Here is a 26,608-nt window from a genome sequence, read left to right as displayed (position 1 = left end):
ATAGTGATGGCCCGTTCAATTTGAATAAGAAGAACCAGATGTTATTGCATGTAAGTGGGTGGTTACATGAGAAGAGATAGTGGTCATAGGACTCAAACTTAGTGATATCTTAACAACAGAATGATCCAGGTTGTAAAAGTATGAGCCTTCCTGCCTCTGGTCTGTTAATGACATGTTGTGTGTTTGTGTGAATCTCTACATGCGTGTGTACGTGTGAGCGTGCATGTGCCTGCGTGTGTGCATGTTTCTGTGTTTGTTTGTGTGTCAGTGGCTATGAAGCTAAACTCTCCCACTAAACAAACTGTCCTGAGTCCTGCTGTCAATGTGGCATGCAGTTAGACTGATAGCTTCTTCTATGCGATGGACTTTTATAGGCCCCTGCTTGCCTGCCATTAGGCCTAGTTACTGTTACATTTATTTTTACCTTTATTTAACGAGGCAAGTCAGTTAAGAGCAAATTCTTATTTACAATGACAGACTACCGGGGAACAGTGGGTTAACTGCCTTGTTCAGGGGCAAAATGACAGATTTTTAAAAAATTTGTCAGCTCAGGGATTCGGTCCAGCAACCTTTCGGTTACTGACCCACACTCTAACCACTAGGCTACCTGCTGTTGAAGTGTATTAACGTTATATGGACTGTTGTTTCCCTTGGCCGATGCAGCAAAAAATGCCTTCTTGTCACTCTTCCACTACCTGTCTGATGAGGGTTGGTGGTGGTATGTGTGTGCCTGGCGGGTACCGAATGCTTGGCCGGAGGGCCGTTGCCATGGACGCCACTGGAAGGCAGTTGGCAGAGCACTGCATTGTCATGACAATAAAGCTTGATGGAATTTTAATTTGAAAGGAAATAATGTAGAATTAGACTAGAGAGAGGGAAATAAGAATGGTTCGTAGAGTGGACACAGAAAGAGGGGAGAGTATGCATTCTATAGTATAGCTTGTGAGGTGTGTGTGCATGCTTATGTATGTGTGTGTGTACACTTGTTTATTATGACTTTTAGTCCTCGCACTCACACCTCTCTCTTCACTCCTCTCCTCTCACTCATTTGGGACGGCAGGTAGCCTAGTGGTTAGAGTGTTGGACTAGTAACTGAAAGGTTGCTAGATCAAATCCCTGAGCTGACAAGGTAAAAATCTGTTGTTCTGCCCTTGGACAAGGCAGTTTAACCCATTGCTTTTAGGCTGTCATTGTAAATAAGAATTTGTTCTTAACTGACTTTCCTAGTTAAATAAAGGTTACAAAAATGGCAGAGAAGAGTTAGCTAGTTCAGCACATGTCAAAGCTGCAGGCTAAATTAATCGCTCCTCTTTCTCCCGAGCTGCCAAACTAACCCTGATTCAGATGACCATGCTAGATTATGGAGACATCATTTATTGATCGGCAGGTAAGGGTGCTCTCGAGCGGCTAGATGTTCTTTACCATTCGGCCACCAATGCTCCTTATATGCTCCTCATCACTCCTCTGTAAACTGGTCATCTCTGTAAACCTGTCGCAAGACCCACTGTTTGATGCTTATTTATAAAACCCTCTTAGGCCTTACTCCCCCTATCTGAGGTATCTACTGCAGGCCTCATCCTTCACATACAACACCCGTTCTGCCAGTCACATTCTGTTAAAGGCCCCCAAAGCACACACATCCCTGGGTCGCTCCTCTTTTCAGTTCGCTGCAGCTAACGACTGGAACAAGCTGCAAACAACACTCAAACTGGACAGTTTTATCTCAATCTCTTCATTCAAAGACTCAATCATGGACACTTACTGACTGTTGTGGCTGCTTTGTGTGATGTATTGTTGTCTTTACCTTCTTGCCCTTTGTGCTGTTGTCTGTGCCCAATAATGTTTGTACCATGTTTTGTGCTGCTACCATGTTGATGTTATGTTGTGTCGCTACCATGATGTGTTGTCATGTGTTGCTGCCTTGCTATGTTGTTGTCTTAGGTCTCTCTTTATGTAGTGTTGTCTCTCTTGTCGTGATGTGTGTTTTGTCCTATATTTTATTTATTTTTAATTTGGAATCAAAGCCCTCGCAGAAGGCCTTTTGCCTTTTGGTAGGCCGTCATTGTAAATAAGAATTTGTTCTTAAAATAAGAAATAGTTACTGCAGTGTCTGTTTTTATGATCACACACATCTTTATGTACGCAACAAAAAATGTTGGCTAAAGTTTTCATCTCTGTTTGAAATGGATATTTCTCCCTCTTTCTCCAGGTGACAGTTATTATCAGCATGTCTATGAGGTTTCACAGACTGTCACTGTCTCAAACCTTTTTATTCACTCCTCTCCTCTCACTAAACTACAGGAGAGAGAAATGGCATAGAAGAGCTAGCTAGTTTTACAGCAGTGCCTGTTTGATCACACACTTAGAAAAAAAATCTTTGAAAGATCATACTGCTCTTTATGTACGCAACTCATGCTCCTTAGATAATGTTACTGTTGGTGCTTAGTCTGCTCACAGACATGACAGACAGTTGGACAGATGTAGTGAGAAAGATATGCAGCTAGATAGACAAGTGTGTTCTGGTGTGAGAATTGGTTGCAGCCTCTTGCCACAGTCCCTCATAGAGCATAATTCCCTCATGCCAGGATGGTGTGAATGAATAGAGGAGAGGAGTGATAGCCACGCTGATAATAACTGTCACATAGAGAGAGGGAGAGTTGAATTGAGTTGAATTGAATTGAATTGAGAGGGAGAGAGAGAGAGATCCATTTTAAGCAGAGGCAAAAACCAGCCAACTTTAGCATTCAAACTTTTTGCTTACTTTTTTTCTATATCTGAAAGGTATTGCCTGTGACAAAGCCTGTACATTTATTTCCGTCAACTGACCTAGTTATGATTTCGGCTTTGTGTTTAAAAGTCCCGCCAAATTCCCAGTATGAATGTCGCCTTTCATCTTACCGTCTTTGGCATGCATTACATCATGACCATTCTATTGTTATTGTCCGACATCAAACTTATCCCTGTAGTCAGTCCATGGGCCAGAGCAAAAGTTTGGCCACTTTGGCGTGGCAAAGGTTTGATGGTATTATATTGTTCCCTGCAAGCCCCCGATCAAATTGATATATGATATCTTCTCCCAAAATGTTATAAATCGTGTTGTATGGGAGTCTATTCAATAGAATCTTTGCAGGCTGATAAAGAAAGGTTGAGACATGTTGGAATGTTCACATGCTCATTGAAATTGAATGAAACAACGATGAAACATTCTGTTTGGTTGATCTCATCTTAAAAACCATGGGATTTGGCACATTTTTGCCACCAGAACTAATGATTTACCTAGACTGACTGTCACGCCTGCTCCCGCTTCTCCTCTCTGGCGCTAGAGGCCGCCTATTACGTGCATCAGCACTCATTGGACTCACCTGGACTCCTTTACTTTGTTGATTGCCCCTCTATATCTGTCTGCTCCTCAGTTTGTTCCCGTGTCAGCATCGATGTCGTTACATTTGTTTCTTGTCCGTTTTCCATTAAATGTTCACTCCATGTACTTGCTTCTCGTCTCCAGCATCGGTCCTTACACTGACTCATCATTGAAACAACAGTGTTACAAATCACAGAACTACATATTTGTTTTAGGGAAATTGGTCATACTGGGAAATAATAGAAGAACAAGAGATCCAGATCTGGTAGAGTATCGGCTTTATAGTTGCCACCTTTAATAGTCTTTTGTAAAGCAATACTCAGCATGGTAAATGAAAGGTGTGCTCTGTCATTTGTTGAATTGTCCCAGCAAGTTAACACAAAGATTTAGGTAAACACAAGTCATCACTAAAAAGGAACATTGGTGATTATAATAATCTCTTCTGTCCCTGACCAGAAAATGTATTTCAGAAGAACAGAATATGAGTTGGCCTACAGTATGTTATCTGGCTATGCACGATCCCATAGGCTGTAGGCCTGTTTTAATTTAGCAGACAAGATACACTACCGTTCAAAAGTTTGGGGTCACTTTAGGGGTCCTTGTTTTTGAAATGTCCATTAAAATAACATCAAATTAATCAGAAATACAGTGTAGACGTAGTTAATGTTGTAAATGACTATTGTAGCTTTAAACGGCTAATTTTTAATGGAATATCTACATAGGCGTACAGAGGCCCATTACCAGCAACCATCACTCCTGTGTTCCAATGGCATGTTGTGTTAGCTAATCCAAGTTTAATAGTAGATTTATTTTTAAATGAGCTGGGGCACACCCAGAAAAATTGTTTGTGTGGAGGTGCATACTAACGGTGAATATTCCTCAGGGTGAGGAATGCACAGTGATGCCGAAACGTTGGTTAATACCCATTAAATTGCTGGGAGATTATACATGGAGTGTGCAACTTTCTTTATTTTGATAGTTTATAGCTAATCCAAGTTGATCATTTTAAAAGGCTAATTGATCCTAGAAAACACTTTTGCAATTATGTTAGCACAGCTGAAACCTGTTTATTACAGGCTCAAAATGGCCAGAAACAAAGAACTTTCTTCGGAAACTTGTCAAGTCTATTCATGTTCTGAGAGATGATGGCTTTTCTATTTGAGAAATTGTGTGTGTACTACTCCCTTCACAGAACAGCGCAAACTGGCTCTAACCCAGAATAGAATGAGGAGTGGGAGGCCCCGGTGCACAACTGAGCAAGAGGACAAGTACATTAGAGTGTTTGAGAAACAGTCGCCTCACAAGTCCTCAACTGGCAGCCTCTTAAGGATCCGCCCATTTCTTTCAATTTTCACCTGAAATAACATACCCAAATCTAACTGACTTTAGCTCAGGCCCTGAAGCAAGGATATGCATATTCTTGATACCATTTGAAAGGAAAGACTGAAGTTTGTGGAAATGTGAAAGGAATGTAGGACAATATAACACATTAGATCTGATAAAAAGATAATACAAAGAAAAAAACTACAGTTTTTTTGTATTGTTTTGTACCTTCATCTTTGAAATGCAAGAGGAAGGCCATAATGTATTATTCCAGCCCAGGGACAGCCCAGATTTTGGCCAGTAGATGGCAGCAGTGTATGCGCAACGCTTTAGACTGTTCAAAATTGCCCAAGACTGCCCAAATGTGCCTATTTGTTTATTAATAACTTTTCAAAAGTTCAAAGCTCTCCTCAAACAATAGCATTGTATTCTTTCACTGTAATAACTACTGTAAATTGGACAGTGCAGTTAGATCAACAAGAATTTAAGCTTTCTGCCAATATCAGATATGTCTATGTACTGGGACATTTTCTTGTTACTTACAACCTCATGCTAATTGCATTAGCCTACGTCAGCTCAACTGTCCCGTGGATGGGACACCGATCCCAAAGAAGTTTTAAATAATACACGCAAAACACCCGTCTCAACATCAACAGTGAAGAGGCGACTCCAGGATGCCATATCTCAGACTAGCCAATAAAATGAAAAGATTAAGATGGGCAAAAGAACACAGACACTGGACAGAGGAAGATTTGCAAAAAAGTGTTATGGGACAGGCGAATCTAAGTTTGAGGTGTTCGGATCACAAAGAAGAACATTCGTGAGACGCAGATCATTTTAAAAAATGCTGGAAGAGTGCTTGACGCCATCTGTCAAGCATGGTGGAGGCAATCTGATGGTCTGGGGATGCTTTGGTGGTGGTAAAGTGGGAGATGGTGGTATTGGTATTGTGCTGGTATTGTGTCTATAATGTAGTGGCCAGCACAGTCACCGGATCTCAACCCTATTGGGATGTTGTGGGAGCAGCTTGACCGTAAGAAGTGCCCATCAAGCCAATCCAACTTGTGGGAGGTGCTTCAGGAAGCATGGGGTGAAATCTCTTCAGATTACCTCAACAAATTGACAACTAGGATGTCAAAGGTCTGCAAGGCTATAATTGCTGCAAATGTAGGTTTATTTGATGAAAGCAAAGTTTGAAGGACACAATTATTATTTCAATAAAAATCATTATTTATAACCTTGTCAACGTCTTGACTATATTTCGTATTTTGCAACTCATTTAATTTGATTTGCATTTAATTTTATTTGCAACTATATTTCCTATTTTGCAACTCACTAATTTCTTGTCTGTAGCCTGTACTTAATCGATGTCTACCATAGTGGCCACTATAATAGAGCAGAAATATAATGTCTTTTTCTACTTTAAGATGTTTTTTTCCCAAGAACAATATTTAGAAGTTGAAGTCGGAAGTTTACATACACCTTAGCCAAATACATTTAAACTTTCACAATTCCTGACATTTAATCCCAGTAAAAATTCCCTGTTTTAGGTAATTCTATCCCATTCCTCCTGACAGAGCTGGTGTTACTGAGTCAGGTTTGTAGGCCTCCTTGCTCTCACACGCTTTTTCAGTTCTGCCCACAGATGTTCAATAGGACTCAGGTCAAGGCTTTGTGATGGCCCCTCCAATAGACTTTGTTGTCCTTAAGCCATTTTTCAACTTTGGAAGTATGCTTGGGGTCATTGTCCGTTTGGAAGACCCATTTGTGACGAAGCTTTAACTTCCTGACTGATGTCTTGAGATGTTTCTTCAATATATCCACATAATTTTCCTACCTCATGATGCCATCTATTTTGTGAAATGCACCAGTCCCTCCTGCAGCAAAGCACCCCCACAACATGATGCTGCCACCCCCGTGCTTCACAGTTGGGATGGTGTTCTTCGGCTTGCAACCATCCCCCTTTTCCCTCTAAACATAAAGATGGTCATTATGGCCAAACAGTTATATTTTTGTTTCATCAGACCAGAGGACATTTCTCCAAAAAGTACGATCTTTGTCCCCATGTGCAGTTGCAAACCGTAGTCTGGCTTTTTTTATGGTGGTTTTGAAACAGTGGTTTCTTCCTTGCTGAGCAGCCTTTCAGGTTATTTCGATATAGAACTAATTTTACTGTTGATATAGATACTTTTGTACCTGTTTCCTCCAGCATCTTCACGAAATCCTTTGCGGTTGTTCTGGGATTGATTTGCACTTTTCGCACCATAGTATGTTCATCTCTAGGAGACAGAATGCGTCTCCTTCCTCAGCGGTATGACAGCTGCGTGGTCCCATGGTGTTTATACTTGCGTAATATTGTTTGTACAGATGAACGTGGTACCTTTAAGCGTTTGGAAATTGCTCCCAAGGATGAGCCAGACTTGTGGAGGTCCACATTTTTTTTCCTGAGGTCTTTGCTGATTTCTTTTGATTTTCCCATGAGCAAAGAGGCACTGAGTTTGAAGGTAGGCCTTGAAATACATCCACAGGTATACCTCCAATTGACTAAGATTATGTCAATTAGCCTATCAGAAGCTTCTAAAGCCATGACATAATTGTCAGGAATTTTTCAAGCTGTTTAAAGGCACAGTCAACTTAGTGTATGTAAACGTTTGACCCACTGGAATTGTGATACAGTGAATTATAAGTGAAATAATCTGTCTGGTAACAATTGTTGGAAAAATGACTTGTGTCATGCACAAAGTAGATGTCCTAACCGACTTGCCAAAACTGTAGTTTGTTAACAAGAAATTTGTGGAGTAGTTGAAAAACGAGTTTTAATGATTCCAACCTCCAAGTGTATGTAAACTTCCGACTTCAACTGTATGAAGGCTGTTATGGCTAACTGCAATAATAGTGTATTGTTTTTTCTCAATACTTAAGTGTCATTTGTAGTAAAGTCTAGGCAACAAATAACATTGGATTGTGTTCTTTACATTTTTTAGCTGTGAGATAGGTTCACTTTATCGACTTTTTATTTTACACGCAGACTGAGCATGTAGATCATATTCTTTGTTGTTTAATTAGTTAAAACCTGTAATTCCCCCTAGCAGGGATTTTTTGCATGTTTCAGGGCAACAAAAAAAGTGTCACCTATTTGGGCCCTCACCAGTTTTCATCCCTGGTCTATATACAGTGGGGCAAAAAAGTATTTAGTTAGCCACCAATTGTGCAAGTTCTCCAACTTAAAAAGATGAGAGGCCTGTAATTTTCATCATAGGTACACTTCAACTATGACAGACAAAATTAGATTTTTTTTCTCCAGAAAATCACATTGTAGGATTTTTTATATGAATTTATTTGCAAATTCTGGTGGAAAATAAGTATTTGGTCAATAACAAAAGTTTATCTGAATACTTTGTTATATACCCTTTGTTGGCAATGACAGAGGTCAAACTTTTTCTGTAAGTCTTCACAAGGTTTTCACACACTGTTGCTGGTATTTTGGCCCATTCCTCCATGCAGATCTCCTCTAGAGCAGTGATGTTTTGGGGCTGTTGCTGGGCAACACGGACTTTCAACTCCCTCCAAAGATTTTCTATTGGGGTTGAGATCTGGAGACTGGCTAGGCCACTCCAGGACCGTGAAATGCTTCTTACGAAGCCACTCCTTCATTGCCTGGGCAGTGTGTTTGGGATCATTGTCATGCTGAAAGACCCAGCCACGTTTCATCTTCAATGCCCTTGCTGATGGAAGGAGGTTTTCACTCAAAATCTCACGATACATGTCCCCATTCATTCTTTCCTTTACACGGATCAGTCATCCTGGTTCCTTTGCAGAAAACCAGCCCCAAAGCATGATGTTTCCACCCCCATGCTTCACAGTAGGTACGGTGTTCTTTGGATGCAACTCAGCATTCTTTGTACTCCAAACACGACGAGTTGAGTTTTTACCAAATGTTCTATTTTGGTTTCATCTGACCATATGACATTCTCCCAATCTTCTTCTGGATTATCCAAATGCTCTCTAGCAAACTTCAGATGTGCCTGGACATGTACTGGCTTAAGCAGGGGGACACGTCTGGCACTGCAGGATTTGAGTCCCTGGCGGCGTAGTGTGTTACTGATGGTAGGCTTTGTTACTTTGGTCCCAGCTCTCTGCAGGTCATTCACTAGGTCCCCCCGTGTGGTTCTGGGATTTTGTGATCATTTTGACCCCACAGGGTGTGATCTTGCGTGGAGCTCCAGATCGAGGGAGATTATCAGTGGTTTTGTAAGTCTTCGATTTCCTAATAATTGCTCCCACAGTTGATTTCTTCAAACCAAGCTGCTTACCTATTGCAGATTCAGTCTTCCCAGCCTGGTGCAGGTCTACAATTTTGTTTCTGGTGTCCTTTGACAGCTCTTTGGTCTTGGCCATAGTGGAGTTTGTAGTGTGACTGTTTGAGGTTGTGGACAGGTGTCTTTTATACTGATAACAAGTTCAAACAGGTGCCATTAATTCAGGTAACGAGTGGAGGACAGAGGAGCCTCTTAAAGAAGAAGTTACAGGTCTGAGAGCCAGAAATCTTGCTTGTTTGTAGGTGACCAAATACTTATTTTCCACCATAATTTGCAAATAAATTCATTACCATGTGTTTTTCTGGATTTCTTTTCTCATTTTGTCTGTCATAGTTGAAGTGTACCTATGATGAAAATTACAGGCCTCTCTCATCTTTTTAAGTGGGAGAACTTGCACAATTGGTGGCTGACGAAATACTTTTTTGCCCCACTGTATATGAGACATTACTTAGTATTTTCATATTTTAGTATACGCTTTAATGTCTCACAAAAACAAGCGTATCTCTGTGAAATGTTAACGGAGCACTGAGCATATACCAATCTTTCTATATTCAAAGCCTTTTACATTTATTTCAGCTTGTGTCATGTTAATTTAGCTTTTTGTGACACGCGCAAAAACTTTGAAGATGATGACCACAAAATGTAAAATCCTCAAACGTTGCTTTGAGATACCTGCACCGCTTTGTCATATTAATGCTAAAATTGTGTGCTAGTATTGCATTTTAGAACCTCGTTCCCCCCGTCACCCCAAGATGAAAGGTTTTGACCTCTAAAGTTTTAGGCAAATTCGTATACATGCTCAAACCGTTCAATAGTTAGGCTATCCATATTACCAGAGTTTATATTCTTTCTATTTCTATGGAGAATTTGCGCCCTTAATTTAGATAATGCATTGATATATAGATGTGCAATTTAGATCATTAATTGAAAGCTAGCTAGCTTGCTGAAATGATAACAGAGAGAACAAATAATATCGCTATTTGATCATGTACGTGTGCATATCCAAATATGAATGACGTCTGGAATCGTCGGATTATCAAACGGCAAGAGTCAGAAAAATGTCAAACCTCAACATGTCAACAGGTCGTATAAGCAGGGTTTAGCTGAGACCCATCTCTTGACAGGTAGGCTGGTACTAAGCTTGGGCGGTATACCGTATACCGGGGTATTTGGAAATAGCCATGGGATGGTTTTTCAGTACCGTCAATACCTTTGAAACGTTTTTCAATACATGTTTATATTTGTAGCTAAATACCGGCAGTCAACTTGTGCAATACGTTAGAAGATAAAACAGACTGTGTTCTTCATTTCACCTGTCACATTATTTTGCATTATGAAGCTTACCGTAGTTCCCCAGAGCAGTTGAGCTAGTCACATGTTTGTAAATAGCACAACAGGAGAAAGCGTTTTATATTGAAAGTAAAGTTGTGTTTTTTTTGCTTCAATAGTTATCGGATGTGCAACTATAGTTTTCCTTCACAGAAAATACATTAGTGCAACACATTCCGCAGAAAATAGCTTCATTGTCGTCAGATGACAACAGAAGTGCAACACTATTTGGCTGACAGCCACACAAGTAAATGAGACAATGAAAAAACGATGCATGGCCATCATATTTCTAATGTTTATCATAGAAAGAATGCAACCAGCTACATTTCCTAATGTTTTGCTTAAAGTTAATCTTGCATTTTACCAGAGAAAAATAGGCTGGCTACACCAAGAAAAGTACAAGAGAAGTAGCTACACATCAGTCAGAGCGCTGTAATTTTTGATAGAATGTCCTTTCGTGAATTCTCATCCAAGTGGAGAAGTGCAACTGTGTTTGATGCTGTGCAGAAATTACAATAAGAAGCATTTTTGAACTGCATTTACGAAACGCATCAACATTTGTAATATGTTTTATATTTTTTTATGGGGAGAATGGGAGGGAGATTTGACTGTGGTAGGAATGGAGAGAGGTGTCTAGGCGGAAGATGAGTTCATATCAGAACACATCCTCCTGTGGTGTAGAGGGAAGAGGATGAGCTGAAAAGTATGCAGTGGTAGTTTTCAAACCCTCCACCTCCACTGAGATGCTGCATTGTAACAAAGTCCATGGCCACAATCTGCTGTGTGGGTTATGGTTAGAGAATTTGGAGTGTGTGTGTTTCGAGGTGTAAGTGGGATTGGCCTCATGGTTCCCATGAGTATTTGTGAATCCTGAAGGTGTCAACAGGTTTAGGGATGGGTCAGGGTCAGGTCAACAGAGTCATTGGAGGAGGAAAAGGAGGTGAAAGAGAAGAATGAGAGAGGAGAGACATTGATGAAGATGGACAGATGTACACACAGCAGAGAAGAGAGATACAACACCTCAAAGTAACACTTAAGCATACCTTTCCAAGTGTTCACCATTTGGAGTTATTTAACAATGTCCTGCCCCACCCCCCATTCTGTGTGTGATAGAGGGTGCCTGTCATAGTATATGGCCATCCCCTCTCAGTTCTGTGTATATTAGCTTTCTGTACACCCCTTCTCTCTCACCTGTGTTGATAGAGGCCTCGCTCCCAAACTGAGCGCCAGGCCTGTATCAGGCCTAGTGGAAGGCAACAGGAACAGCTCCACAGGCTTTGATCACACAATGGAGGGAAACACAGAGTCAATAACAATGCATTTAAAGTAGTATGGAAAACTATGTAGGGAAATAAACAAAGGTGGTGAATATAGCCCGCATCAATCAACATACACACTCCTCCTCAGACCATGCACAGTGGGTGGTGGGTGGAGACGGATGGCTTAATTATTTCCGGAGTGAAGGAAAGAGGAAAAAAATATCACAGTACCGGAACTATACCTGTGTGGGGCAATGTGCCCGGGGGGAGCGCTTAGAGCACACACGTTCTGGCATGGCCGGCTGCCTGCAAGTGGAATTAACTTTCTCTTCCTGCTCAGGGGTGGGAGTTAATGTAACACACACAATGAAGGTGGAATGTACTTAGGGAGGTGTGCTGAGATACAGGAACGGTTGGGAGTGCCTCTGTACTATGCCTCTAATTATTACGGTACAGTCAGCCAAATATGGACTGTCTTAAGACACGTTAGCCACGTACAATATTTATTTTATGGAAAACAAGCGCACACACAATATTGCAATAAACAATCCAAAAATCTTGCACCTCTGCCAAGGTTTGTTTTTGTAATGAAGTGTTGAAATCTGTAGACTGAGTGTGTCAAATCAAGGCAGAGGTTAGAGACTAGATTTACCATGGTTGTAGAGAGAGAGGGCTGGAAAACAGAGTAGTTAGACCTTTGGTTAGGTCAAGGTTTTGTCTTACTGTCCAAAAACAAGACAAAAAAAAAGAAACAGCTTTCACCCTTTCCTGTCTGGATTTTCTTTCTGATGGGTGTAGGGGATTGGCCACAGATACATTTAAAAAAAGGTAGGGGCGTGGATCAGAAAACCAGTCAGTATCTGGTGTGACCACCATTTGCCTCAAAGAGCTCAACACATCTCCTTCGCATAGAGTTGATCAGGCTGTTGATTGTGCCTGTGGAATGTTGTCCCACTCCTCTTCAGTGGCTGTGCGAAGTTGCTGGGTATTGTCGGGAACTGGAACATGCTGTCATACACGTTGGTGAGTAGGCAGGCCATGAAAGAACTGGGATATTTTCAGCTTCCAGGAAATGTGTACATGGGGCCAAGCATTATCTTGCTGAAACATGAGGTGATGGCGGCGGTTGCATGGCACGAAAAATGGGCCTGAGGATCTCGCCACGGTTTCTCTGCGCATTCAAATTGCTGTCAATAACATAACCCCACCGCCACCATGGGGCACTCTGTTCTCAACGTTGACAACAGCAACCCGCACAACAACATACAGTACACGCTGTCTGCCATCTGCCTGGTACAGTTGAAACAGGGATTCATCTGTGAAGAGCACACTTCTCCAGCATGCCAGTAGCCATCGAAGTTGAGCATTTGCTCACTGAAGTCGGTTACGATGCCAAACTGCAGTCAGGTCACGACCCTGCTGAAGATGATGAGCATGCAGTCTTCCCTGAGACAGTTTGTGCAGAACTTCATCAGTTTTAAATCCATAGTTTCATCAGCTGTCTGAGTGGCTGGTCTCAGACAATTCTGCAGGAAGAAGCCAGATGTGGATGTCCTGGGCTGGAGTGGTTACACGTGGTCTGCGGTTGCGAGGCCGGTTGGACGTACTGCCAAATTCTCTAAAACGATATTGGAGGTGGCTTATGGTAGAGAAATTAACATTAAATTATCTGGCAACAGCTCTGGTGGACATTCCTGCAGTCAGCATGGCAATTTCTTTTTCCCTCAACTTGAGACATCTGTGGCATTGTGTTGTGACAAAACTGCACATTTTAGTGGCTTTTTATTTTCCAGAGCACAAGGTGCACCTGTGTAATGATCATGCTGTTCAATCAGCTTCTTGATATGCCACACCTGTCAGGTGGATGGATTATCTTGGCAAAGGAGAAATACTCACTAACAGGGATGTAAACAAATTTGTGCACAACATTTTAGAGAAATTAGCTTTTTGTTCGTATGGATCAATTCTGGGATCTTTTATTTCAGCTCATGAAACATGGGACCAACACTTTACATGTTGCGTTCATATTTTTATTCAGTGTATATCTTGTTATTTTGGAGGTACCTGTCTTTCTCTGCTGTACTCACACTGGCTGGTATTTGTGCTGAAAGGGAGAGGGTCTGTTTATCTGTCTGGCCACTGATTGGTTGTTATTCTCACAGTCTCTGCCTCCACCTCCACGCCACTGTCCACTCTCTACCCTCTGCTTTGGGCCATAACTGCATGCTTTACGCATGAAAACACAACCCAACACTAAAGATAATGTTTAGGGTGTGTCCTGAATGAGGGTTGTCATGTTAATATATGGTTTTAAGATTAAACAGTTTGGGCCTCCTCTCTCTCTGTATCACTCCTCTTGGCTTTACATTGATGTAAGTGCATCCATGGGGTTATGTGGTGTTTAAAAAAATATTTCTTACACTATTGCTTGTTTCTTCCTCTTCCACCTTTCTCCCTGTCTTTCTTCCCTCCTTTCTGTGCACACCCCTCCCCGGCCTCCCCCTCCCTTTTCTTTGCTCTGCAGAGCCTCCGACCAAATACCAAATCTCTAAGCCCACCGTGTGCTCGGTGCACCCGGGGGAATTGCTGAAGCTCAACTGCCCTCTGCCCGGGGAGGTTGGGACCATCACCTGGACTAAGGATGGTTCCTTTCTGGGGGTCAACAACCGCACCCTGATAGAGCGGGAGGTGCTGCAGATCCGCGACGCCTCGCCCAAGGACTCGGGCCTGTACGCTTGCAGCACCGCGGGCCCTCAGGGCAGCGACACACTCTGCTTCATAGTGAATGTCACAGGTGAGTCAGGGAGCCAGGCAGGAAGCAGGACAGGGGATAACCAGCCAGTCAGGGCAGGGAGCAACCAAAAAGCCAGGGCTGGGAAAAACGAGCCAGCCAACCAGCCTGAAAGGGCAGGACAGGGACAGACAAAGTTAGAGTTGGTCATAGTGTAGGTCCTACACTCTTAGAAAAAAAGGTGCTAAGTAGAACCAAATAGGGTTCTTCGGTTTGTCTCCATAGGGGAACCCTTTTGGTGCTCGGTAGAACCCTTTGCCGAAGGCTCTACCTAGAATCCTATATGAAGGGTTCTTCATAAAACTCTCTGTAAAGTGTAATAGCTAGGATTCCCTATAAAGGGTTCTTCGTAGAACCCTCTACAAATAATTCTACCAAGAACCCTTTTATCCTCTATAGGTTCTTCCTAGACCCCTCCATGAACGGTTCTACCATTATTTGCATATTTATTTCATGACAATACAGTATATCATAAGGCATTTCTTTCAGGGCCTAGTGATATCCTAACACAGCGAATGGAAACTCCTGATTTACAGTCACATTGTTAGTTGTTAGTCACATTATGTTAGTCACATTATGCTGGCTTGCAAAGTGATGTGTAATTCCTATTGGAATCCAGCCAGTGAGTGAGGCTACCCAACAATTGGACATTTTAATCACCTGCAACCTGCATTTAGAATGACAGCCAGGGTGGCGTAAATTAGGGTTTTAGGGGAGAGTTTGGCCAGCAGTGATGTCCTTATCCCATCATGCACTAGTGACTCCTGTGGCGGGCCGGGTGCAGTGCACGCTGACACGGTCGCCAGGTGTACGGTGTTTCCTCCGACACATTGGTGCGGCCGGATTCCGGGTTAACCTCTTGAAACTCTGGGGGCGGTATTTCATTTTTGGATAAAAAACGTTCCCGTTTTAAACGGGATATTTTGTCACGACAAGATGATAGACAATGCATATAATTGACAGCTTTGGATAGAAAACACTGACGTTTCCAAAACTGAAAAGATATTTTCTGTGAGTATAACAGAACTGATGTTACAGGCGAAACCCAGATAAAAATCCAACCAGGAAGTGCCCCATATTTTGAAAGTGCTGCATGCCAATGACTCCTTATATGGCTGTGAATGGGCTACGAATGAGCTTACGCTTTCTACGTATTCCCCAAGGTGTCTACAGCATTGTACATTTAACATTTACATTTAAGTCATTTAGCAGACGCTCTTATCCAGAGCGACTTACAAATTGGTGCGTTCACCTTAAGACATCCAGTGGAACAGCCACTTTACAATAGTGCATCTAAATCTTTTAAGGGGGGTGAGAAGGATTACTTTATCCTATCCTAGGTATTCCTGAAAGAGGTGGGGTTTCAGGTGTCTCCGGAAGGTGGTGATTGACTCCGCTGTCCTGGCGTTGTGAGGGAGTTTGTTCCACCATTGGGGGGCCAGAGCAGCGAACAGTTTTGACTGGGCTGCGCGGGAACTGTACTTCCTCAGTGGTAGGGAGGCGAGCAGGCCAGAGGTGGATGAACGCAGTGCCCTTGTTTGGGTGTAGGGCCTGATCAGAGCCTGGAGGTACTGAGGTGCCGTTCCCCTCACAGCTCCGTAGGCAAGCACCATGGTCTTGTAGCGGATGCGAGCTTCAACTGGAAGCCAGTGGAGAGAGGGTGGAGGAGCGGGGTGACGTGAGAGAACTTGGGAAGGTTGAACACCAGACGGGCAGCGGCGTTCTGGATGAGTTGTAGGGGTTTAATGGCACAGGCAGGGAGCCCAGCCAACAGCGAGTTGCAGTAATCCAGACGGGAGATGACAAGTGCCTGGATTAGGACCTGCGCTGCTTCCTATTGTGACATATTTTTACGCATTTATGTTGAAGAATAGCCGTAAGGGACTACATTGAGCAAGTGGTCACAAGATGGCTCCCGCAGAAAATCTTGCGTAAAGTACAGAGGTAGCCATTATTCCAATCGCTTCTAATGAGAAACCAATTGTCTCGGTGGATATATTATCGAATAGATATGTGAAAAACACCTTGAGGATTGATTCTAAACAACGTTTGCCATGTTTCTGTCGATATTATGGAGCTAATTTGGAAAAAAGTTTGGTGTAGTAGTGACCGCATTTTCCGGTCGATTTCGCAGCCAAACGTGAAGATCAAACGGAGCTATTTCGCCTACAAAAATAATATTTGGGGAAAAAAGGAACATTTGCTATCTAGATGGGAGTCTCGTGAGTGAAAACATCTGAAGTTCTTCAAAGGTAAATTATTTAATTTGATTGCTTTTCTTATTTTCATGAAAATGTTGCCTGCTGCTAGCAGGGCATAATGCTATGCTAGGCTATGATAAACTTACACAAATGCTTGTCTAGCTTTTGAAAATCTGAGATGACAGGGTGATTAACAAAAGGCTAAGCTGTGTTCCAATATATTTCACTTGTGATTTTCATGAATAGGGATATTTTCTAGGAAGATTTATGTCCGTTGCGTTATGCTAATTAGTGTCAGATGATGATAACGATCCCGTTCACGGGCTGGGCGTCACTACAGGTTAAGTGGGCATTGTGTCAAGAAGCAGTGGGGCTTGGTTGGGTTGCGATTCGGAGGACGCACGGCTCTTGACCTTCGCCTCTCCCGAGTCCGTATGGGAGTTGCAGCAATGAGACAAGATGGCAACTACCAATTGGATAAAACGAAAATGGGGGGAAAAGGGGTAATTTTTTCAAAGAAATATAAAAAATATGTGTGAGTGTTTAAAACTGTACCTATCTCGGAATATGTTTGTTTGTAATCATTTTACATGTACAGTACTGACATAGTTAATATCTTTTCCATTATTTATTTATTTCTGTCACACCCTGATCAGTTTCACCTGTCCTTGTTATTATCTCCACCCCCTCCAGGTGTTGCTTGTTTTCCCCAGTGTATATATCCCTGTGTTTCCTGTCTCTCTGTGCAAGTTCGTCTTGCATGTTTAGTCAAGTCAACCAGCGTGGTTTTCCCATACTCCTTTTTCTAGTCTCTTTTTGATAGTCCTTTCAATTTTGACCCCTGCCTGACTCTGGACTTGTTTCCCTCCTGCCTGATCACCCTGCCTGGCCTGACCTTGATTCTGCCCTTCAGTACCTTTTGGACTCTGTACTGGTTTTGACCCTCTTGCCTTCCCCTATTGGATTAATAAATATTGTAAGACTCGAACCATCTGCCTCCTGTGTCAGTATTTTCTGTATAAAAAAAACACGTCCATGATTACCATATTTCCCACCATGCTCTATTGCAGGTTGATTTTAAGAATGGATTGCTTCAATATCTGTGTTTTTGCATGTATATTGATTGGTTGATAAATCTCATACAGTCCCAGTCAAAACTTTAGACAAACCTACTCATTCAAGGGTTTTTCTTTATTATCACTATTTTCTACATTGTAGAATAATAGTGAAGACATCAAAACTATGAAATAACACATAGAATCATGTAGTAACCAAAAGAGTGTTAAACAAATCAAAATGTATGTTATAATTGAGATTCTTCAAACTAGCCACCCTTTGCCTTGATGACAGCTTTGCACAATCTTGGCATTCTCTGAGCCCTACATTAAAGACATTTTATTTGTATTTATTTTTTATTTAACCTTTATTTAACCAGGTAGGCTAGTTGAGAACAAGTTCTCATTTACAACTGCGACCTGGCGAAGATAAAGCAAAGCAGTGCGACACAAACAACAACACAGAGTTACTCATGGAATAAACAAACATATAATCAATAACACAATACAAAAGTCTATGGGTCTCCCGGTCACAGCTGGCTGCGACAGCCTTGACTCAAACCCATAATCTCTGGTGACACAGCTAGAATTGTAATGCAGTGCTTTAGACCACTGCGCCACTTTTTTATTACTACTACTACAATCTGTTCTTATGACGAAACTGAAAAATACCAAGTTGTGTAGAAAGTAAACATCTGCACCTCAAAAGTGCCAAGTGTGCTTATGTCTACATAATGAGGATGTCGGGGAAAAAATGGCAACTTCTGACTTTCTGGTCTAGCGTTTGATGACAACGGAATACACTGCCCAGCCTTACATAATTAGAAAGATGAGATTATCCTGATAAAAAAATAGAAATATACACATTGCGAGATATTTGACCCAATATACCAACATGCCTCTCCGTAGGAAAACAATGGGCGGAGCTCAGCATTCCAAGGACAAAAGGTATTTCGGGGCAAGCGTTTGATGACAACGGAATACACTGCCCAGCCTTACATAAGTAGAAAGACGAGATTCTCATGATTTAAAATGGTGTCCAATTAAAATAAATCTAAATATACACATTGAGATATTTGTCGAAATAGACAGACATACCTATATTTCCCGATTTGAAACAATGGGACGACCTCAGTTCCATGAGTAATTTTTTGTTGTTTACATTTTAACTACCAGAAACGTGGGCAGGTCTCATTGCCAACAATAGCAAAGCAGGCATTGTGACGTAGAACAATAGGCTGGTGCCACGGGGCACAATATAGCTAATATAGGAGCTGGTAGGGTGAAAAAAGCCCCAAAAATAATGCCTGTTTTTTCATGATTACTTCAAACCTATGGCAAGCAGCTGGGACATATGGTAATATTATGAAACTGGGCACATGGCTGATGCAATGAACTAGTTTTTAATCAGAAAAAAGTATTGTTAAACATTTCATGTGTCCAGCCTACTACATCCCTGATCTTTTGAGGTTGTGATGCTTTTTTAATAGGGTGGTAGTTGGGGAATGGCCATGGAAGGGTTGTGGAATGGTCATGTAGTTGTAGTTATTCAACTTTTCTTACAAACGTCAGTGACTCTCAGTGATGCTGTTCTTGATTGCATATGATTAGTGATTTTGTGAACAGTGTAAACGTCAATATTACATCACCTGATTCTGCCACCTCACCTAAACACGTGTGTGTGTGTGTGTGTGTGTGTGTGTGTGTGTGTACGCGTGTGTAGCAGTGTATGTGTATGGCTGGAGCTGTGTTGAGAGGTGGCAGAGATGGTAGGAATTAACCGTGGTCATCTCTACAGATGCCATCTCGTCTGGGGACGATGAGGACGACACAGAGCGATCAGAGGACGTGGGGGTGGACGGAGAGCAGATAAGTGAGTATGGGCATAGTATTGTGGGACAGTGTGGGAACAGGGCATTGAGGCAATATGTGAACTCAGCAAATATGGGGTTGTTTTTACCTGCATTGTTATATAATAACACTGTTGTGGATCTGAAGGACATGGCTTGGCCTTTCGACCATCAAGTCAAATGCCGTCATGACCAAAGTTACTATACTCCTAAATGTTTGTCTTTTTGTGTGTTGTGTGCACAGTGTTACTCAATCTCTTAGTTTCATTAGTTCAAATCTGCAATGAGATCTCAGCTGTACTGTAGCATTCCTGTAAATGTAGTAAGTCTGGGAGTGTGTGCTGGGAATGTGTATATGTGTGTGTGATGTTTGTAAGCCTATCTCTCCCAGGCCTTTTAGGCGCTCCAGGGAAGAGGAATTCCTAACATTCCTCCTGTAGCCTGCATCTCGCAGGTAGTCAGGCCCCAAGGAGCGAGTCAGCTGGACTCATCCATTATGGAATGCTCCCATCTGGACTGGGTTAGGGACCTGATGGGAGATGGGCTCTGTGTGTGTGTCACAGGCTGAAGGCTTCCATATCTTGTTAAAATTTTAAACACGCACCGTCCCTCACAGTGGGTTCAACTCCCCCACTTTGCACCGACTATAATTGCCTGAAATCCATTAAATATGTCATCTAGGAACTCTGTAAGGAGAGGAAAATAGAGAGAAGGGGGAAAAAATGTTTCTGGTGGTAATAAGCTGATTGAAAGCTAAGTAAAAACTGTTCTGGCAGCTCGGTTGAATTTTCTCCTGTTTTTTTTCCTTCTAAGAATTCAAAACCGGAATATTAAAAAAGAGAGGCGGAAGAGAAAAAATAGGGGACGGTTGAGGCCTTTTAACTACAGCGTTCTGGCTTGGATCAGCACCAGCACTTCTCTGTGTATGCTAACGCTGTAGAGCGCTGGCCCCCGGCCCACTTTTGGAGGGGTGTTGTGGAGGCTTTTTTGGGAAAGAAGGAGGGAGAAGGGGAGGTCTGAGCATTGTGCTTGGGGCCATTCTAATGCCCAATGGGTTAGGTTTCAGTGTCTGTCTCAGCTCGTACTCTGTACACTTTGATTCCACTTTCTTAAAAAGAGATTGAACAACAACACAGTCACAACCAGGCCCCCCCTAAAACACTGGGAGAAAAAGTTATGGGTGAAGATGTACCCCCTACCCAGCGTCAGCGGAGGTTGGCTGTGATTGGAGGAGACGAGCAAGGCATATGGAAGGATCATGGAGAAGGCTTTGTTTTTTCGGGGCAGCATTGACGTCAGGGGGAGGTCAGAGTGGATGTGGGGTTCCACGCTCGTTGGTTTTGTTCTAACTCATTCTCTGGCCTGTTAAGGAGATCATCCTTAATTGCTCCCGGTTGTCTTCGTTTGAAACATCTGTAGGGTACAATTTACAAGCTTTTAATAGTCTATCATTAGCTGCTTTATGTTTGTCCTAGATATACTGTATATGTAGCTCTAGTACCAGCTCTACAGTATGGGGCAAATGTACAATTAATACTATCATTTGACACTTATGTTTGTGCCGCATTCCTCATGCTGAGCGTACAGCACATTCTTGTTTTGGAGTTACATAGATAACCTGAGCTAACCCCAGACTGCCACAGAGTAAACAGTAAGAGAAGCTGTCCATTCAGAGAGCTTAAGGGGCCATAGGGGGGCCACACAGGGTGCTAGGGGCCACAGCGGGGTCTTAGGGGCCACAGCAGTTGGCCAGTGAGAGTTTGGCCTCATCTGGACAGAGGTTGGGGGGTTTTTGAAGTCTCGCTACCACCGGACGACGGGAGCATGGGAAACAGACCTGGTCACCTTTCACTATCATGTACCGTGCTCATCATCAGACACAGCTGCTGCCACTCCGGGGTCAGAGTTCACCTGAGAGAGACGAGCTCCCGAACGAGGGCAGTCGCCACCCTAACCTGTCTGACTGTGTCTGAAGGTAGGAGTGTTGAAAGAGAAAATAAGATGGCGAGAAATAGGGGGACAGAGTGAGAAGGAAATGGACTTAAAAGAACCTAACTAGTCTAATTATAGTGTGTTGGTTCATCCTGGAAGGAAGAGCATGGTTTACTTCTTCTGTATCAAAGTATGTGTGTACTGTCCAGTTTGCATGCCAGAGAAAATTATGGGAGGTGACCGACTCTGATAGTATTCTGATTGAACTCTGGTGGGCGGGAGAGAGGAGTGGGAAGAGGGAGAGGGGCTAAAACAGGGAGGGAGGGGTGGAAAGAGAAGGACAGAGGCCCAATAAGGCTAAAGGAGTGTCTAACGGCTGCAGTAACCCTGGAGTGTTCCCCCTCTTCTCTCTGCTCCTGTAATAGAGATATAGGAAGTGATGGTGGGGACATCGGTTGTGAAATTTCTCTTCTTTCTGAGTGCATCTGCTTATGCAATCACTCTCCCAGGTGCCGAGAGAGAGAAATGGGGAGGCAGGGGGTAGAGAGAAGATAACGTGCGTGTGTGTGAGAGAGGGGGGGGCTTCAGGGAACTACAGAAAATGAGATATATGGGGTGAACGAGCTGCAGTTACAGTATGTAGGCCAGACAGAAAAGGGGTGTTACTAACTTCCTATACATCCCTGTGGGAGTGTATTTGAATGAAGGAGCATGATCGATCATTGTGTGGGTAACTTACCCTTTACAAACCAAACATTTCTCACCCACAACAAATGTGAAATAATCTTTCTCCCTTCTGGAACATAATGATTATTCATGGATGATAAATATCCCTTCCCTCCAACAGCCATATCTTCCCGATGACAGGCTAAATATTGTAATTGGAAGAAGTGGTTAAAAAAAAGAGCTAACTGCAACTAGATAAAATGGATGTGATGGTCTAGTTACCCACTTGGTAACGTGTCCTGCAACCTTCAAAAGAAAACATTTATGTTTGAGTATTAAGTGTTTCCAGTGTGAACTGTAGTTTCTCCCTAAATGGCACCATATTCCCTATTTAGTACAATCCTTTTGACTAGGGCCCATAGGGAATAGGGTGCCATTTGGGACAAAGCCTGTGACCACCTCCCTCACTCTTTCTCACTACCTGCTATAGTTGTAGTAATCCATGTTGTTCAGGCTTTGGGCTGAAACTGTTAATCAACGGAGCTCTGCTGCTCAGCCATGTTTCTCATACAGTGTTTCTGTTGACAGTAGAGAAAGTGAGCAAAGTTACTCTCACAAATATAAGTAAGACTTATTTTACAGCATGGTTTAAGCTGATGTGGTTTTAACTAATAAACTATGTGGTAACAATGAACACTTTCTGGTACTGTCTGGTACTTCCCTAATATAATATATGTTACTGTTTTGCTATATATGAACAAAATCTAATTTGAGATTTTGACTAAACAAAAACCCTGATTGGTCATCTCTTTTCTTTAGGGGCTCCCTATTGGACGATGCTGGAGAAGATGGAGAAGAGGCTACATGCTGTACCTGCTGCCAACACAGTCAAGTTTCGCTGTGCTGCCGGGGGCAACCCACGTCCTAAGATGCGCTGGCTGAAGAACAGCCGACCATTCCGACAGGAGGACCGCATGGGCGGGTACAAGGTACGAGAGAGAACCCCGCACTGCAGCATGCTGGGACATGGAGTTTCTCATGACTAGCGCATTGAAATTAGTCTATGTAATCAAATATTTCATTCAAGTTTACTTTTGTGACTGTTTAGAAAGGACTTTCAATGCATTTTTCTGCGTCTTGATTTTGAGGCAGACTGTTGCCCTTCCATTTTGGCTCTACTGCTACTACTGTTGAGCTGCACAGCCTAGTTAAAGTTTACGGGGTGGCTGTGGAGCCGACTTTCTGCACCCCTTTTCCCGACATCTAAAGGTCCTGAAGCTTCTTCACATGTGCAGGATTCTCTACTTTATGCACGGTCTCTGACGAATGTTGCTTGTTTAATAAAGTTGATCAAAGTCTGCAAGAACACACAATGAAAGTATACAACATAACCAAATATAATCGCATAACGTTACTGTAATACAAAAAACACTACCTCTTTTCTTAAGAGATTTTAGGATGATTGTGCGAATGTTTGCATCTTTCTTTCGAATAGTTGCATGTTCAACTCAGCGTGCACCACTGAACAAAATATGTGCTTTGATCAACAAAAAAACATAGGTAGGAGACAAATTTGCTCCATGTACATAATACAAACCAACGCTGTAGGGTACTTCGAAACCATGTCAATAACTAGGGCTCGGAATTGCCAGGGACCTCACAATATGATATTATCACGATACTTAGGTGTCGATATGTGTTGTGATTCTCATGATTCTATATATATATATATTGCGATTCAATGTTCCAAACATATTGCCCACCATATGTCTGCTGCAGAGGTACAAGACAGAGCCATGAGAAAACGATCAGTCAAGGAAATAAGTGCTGAAAACTAATTGGCTCCCTATTTAAAAATTAAAAAAAAGAAGATTGAAAATAAGAAAAAGAAGAAAAAAAGTTTTGGTGCAGGTACAGCCAACTAAGTCAAAAATAATATTGAGATATTGTCAAAATGATACGATACAATATGTCATAAAAATAATATCCCGATATGTAACTGTCTTTTTTCCCCCCATCACAATCGATAACTCAAGAAGATCTAGATGAATATCCCCATGAAACTGGTTCAGATCAAATGGTTGAAATGCAGGTGCGGCATGGAAGATTCATTCACGATTGGCAGTGAGAAATGTGAAGGGAGGGTGACCACAAAAAATTGGTGTGTAAGGTAAAGCCAGTGATTTGGATCATCAGCTCTGGGGAAAAGGGATCCGGCGGAACGGGACGGTTACCTATGGATCCGCAGCCTCGACCTAAAGTTGAACAGAAGGGACCAGTCTATGTTCTAAGAACCCATGCACTTCGCCCAACTGCTGTTTGCACATTCTGCAAACTCAAACAATGTAACAAACAAACAATGTAAATCCAGCCGCTGTGTCCGATTTCAAAAAGGCTTTACGGCAAAAGCACACCATGCGATTATGTTAACTTGTTATGGCTGCAATCCCGATATTGGGATAAGTGTCATCAACAACCGCTGAATAGCATAGCGCTACATACAATCAATATTACTATAAATATTTATATTCATGAAATCACAAGTGCAATATAGGAAAACACAGCTTAGCCTTTTGTTAATCCACCTGTCGTGCCAGATTTTGAAATTATGCTTTACAACAAAAGCATTCCAAGTGTTTGTAAGTTTATCGATCGCGCGATAAAACATTAAGTACACTTAGCATCAGGTAGCTCGGTCACAAATCAGAAAAGCAATCATATTAATCGTTTACCTTTGATCTTCGGATGTTTTCACTCACGAGACTCCCAGTTACAGAACAAATGTTACTTTTGTTCCATAAAGATTATTTGTAGAAATAGTTTTCGTAATGTCCACAGAAACATGTCAAAAGTTTTTTATAATCAACCCTCAGATTGTTTTTAAAATATATAATCGATAATATATCAACCGCAAATGTCTTTCACAGTAGTAGTCTGTCCAAATTCTGTTGCGCGAGCCAAACTCATGTGACCACTTGATGCGATGAACATTCTGGCTCATTTTTCAAAATAAAAGCCTGAAACTATGTCTGAAGACTGACACCTTGAAGAAGCGATAGGAAAAGGAATCTGGTTCATATCCCTTTAAATCCAGCAAAGGGAGGCTATGGAACATGGAGTTTTCAAAATAGAAGCCACTTCCTGTTTTGATTTTCCTCAGTTCTGTTATACTCAGACAATATTTTGACAGTTTTGGAAACTTCAGAGTTTTCTATCCAATATTAATAATAATATGCATATATTAGCAACTGAGACTGAGGAGCTGGCCGTTTACAATGGGCACCTTTTCATCCAAGCGACTCAATACTGCCCCTGCAGCCGTAAAAAGTTAAGTCGGCGCCTAGAGCTGTCACAAAAGTTCAAATTAATCACTTACCTTTGATTATCTTCATCTGATGGCACTCCCAGGTCTCCATGTTAGACAAATGTTTGTTTTGTTCGATAAATTTCATCTTTATGTCCAAATACCTCCTTTTTGTTTGCACGTTTAGTCCAAATGCACAAAGTGCGGGCACAAAGTCCAGACGAAAAGTAAAAAAATGTCCATTGAAGTTCGTAGAAACATGTCAAACGATGTATATAATCCATCTTTAGGATATTTTTATCATAAATCTTCAATAATACTTAGAAATATTATTTATAGAAATAGCTTTTTAAATGCTCACTTACCTTTGATGATCTTCATCAGAATGCATTCCCAGGAATCCCAGTTCCACCATAAATGTTTGATTTTGTTCGATGATGTCCATCAGTTATGTCCAAATATGTTCTTTTGTTAGGGTGTTTGGTAAACAAATCCAAAAGCGCGTTCAGGTCGCGCCGAACGTCGGACAAAAAGTTTAAATGGTTCCGTTACAGCCCGTAGAAACATGCCAAACTAAGTATGGAATCAATCTTTAGGATGTTTTTAACATAAAACTTAATTAATGTTCCAACCGGACAATTCCTTCGCCTGTACAAATGAAGTGGAACATACAGTGGGGCAAAAAAAGTTTTTAGTCAGCCACCAATTGTGCAAGTTCTCCCACTTAAAAAGATGAGAGGCCTGTAATTTTCATCATAGGTACACTTCAACTATGACAGACAAAATGAGAAAAAAAATCCAGAAAATCACATTGTAGGATTTTTAATGAATTTATTTGCAAATTATGGTGGAAAATAAATATTTGGTCAATAACAAAAGTTTATCTGAATACTTTGTTATATACCCTTTGTTGGCAATGACAGAGGTCAAACATTTTCTGTAAGTCTTCACACGGTTTTCACACACTGTTGCTGGTATTTTGGCCCATTCCTCCATGCAGATCTCCTCTAGAGCAGTGATGTTTTGGGGCTGTTGCTGGGCAACACGGACTTTCAACTCCCTCTAAAGATTTTCTATTGGGTTGAGATCTGGAGACTGGCTAGGCCACTCCAGGACCTTGAAATGCTTCTTTACGAAGCCACTCCTTCGTTGCCCGGGCAGTGTGTTTTGGATCATTGTCATGCTGAAAGACCCAGCCACGTTTCATCTTCAATGCCC

The 26,608-nt window shown here is 42.0% G+C and overlaps 1 protein-coding gene across 5 annotated transcripts in view; it reads left to right on the top strand.

Moving 5' to 3' along the window:
• LOC115106751 (fibroblast growth factor receptor 2-like) overlaps positions 1 to 26,608 on the top strand; it is a 95,615-nt gene that overhangs the window by 11,011 nt on the left and 57,996 nt on the right. For 4 of the 5 annotated variants that reach the window (XM_029629784.2, XM_065008061.1, XM_029629785.2 and 1 more), the window contains exons 3-5: positions 14,116 to 14,385; positions 19,437 to 19,511; positions 22,906 to 23,075. In XM_029629784.2, coding sequence (XP_029485644.1) covers positions 14,116 to 14,385; positions 19,437 to 19,511; positions 22,906 to 23,075 — 515 coding nt within the window. The remainder of the gene's footprint in view (positions 1 to 14,115; positions 14,386 to 19,436; positions 19,512 to 22,905; positions 23,076 to 26,608) is intronic. The other variant, XM_065008063.1, reaches the window with a different exon arrangement.

The sequence above is a fragment of the Oncorhynchus nerka genome, linkage group LG23 (assembly GCF_034236695.1).
Source record: "Oncorhynchus nerka isolate Pitt River linkage group LG23, Oner_Uvic_2.0, whole genome shotgun sequence".
NCBI classification, from domain to species: domain Eukaryota; kingdom Metazoa; phylum Chordata; class Actinopteri; order Salmoniformes; family Salmonidae; genus Oncorhynchus; species Oncorhynchus nerka.
This window is presented reverse-complemented; position numbering and strand designations above follow the sequence as displayed.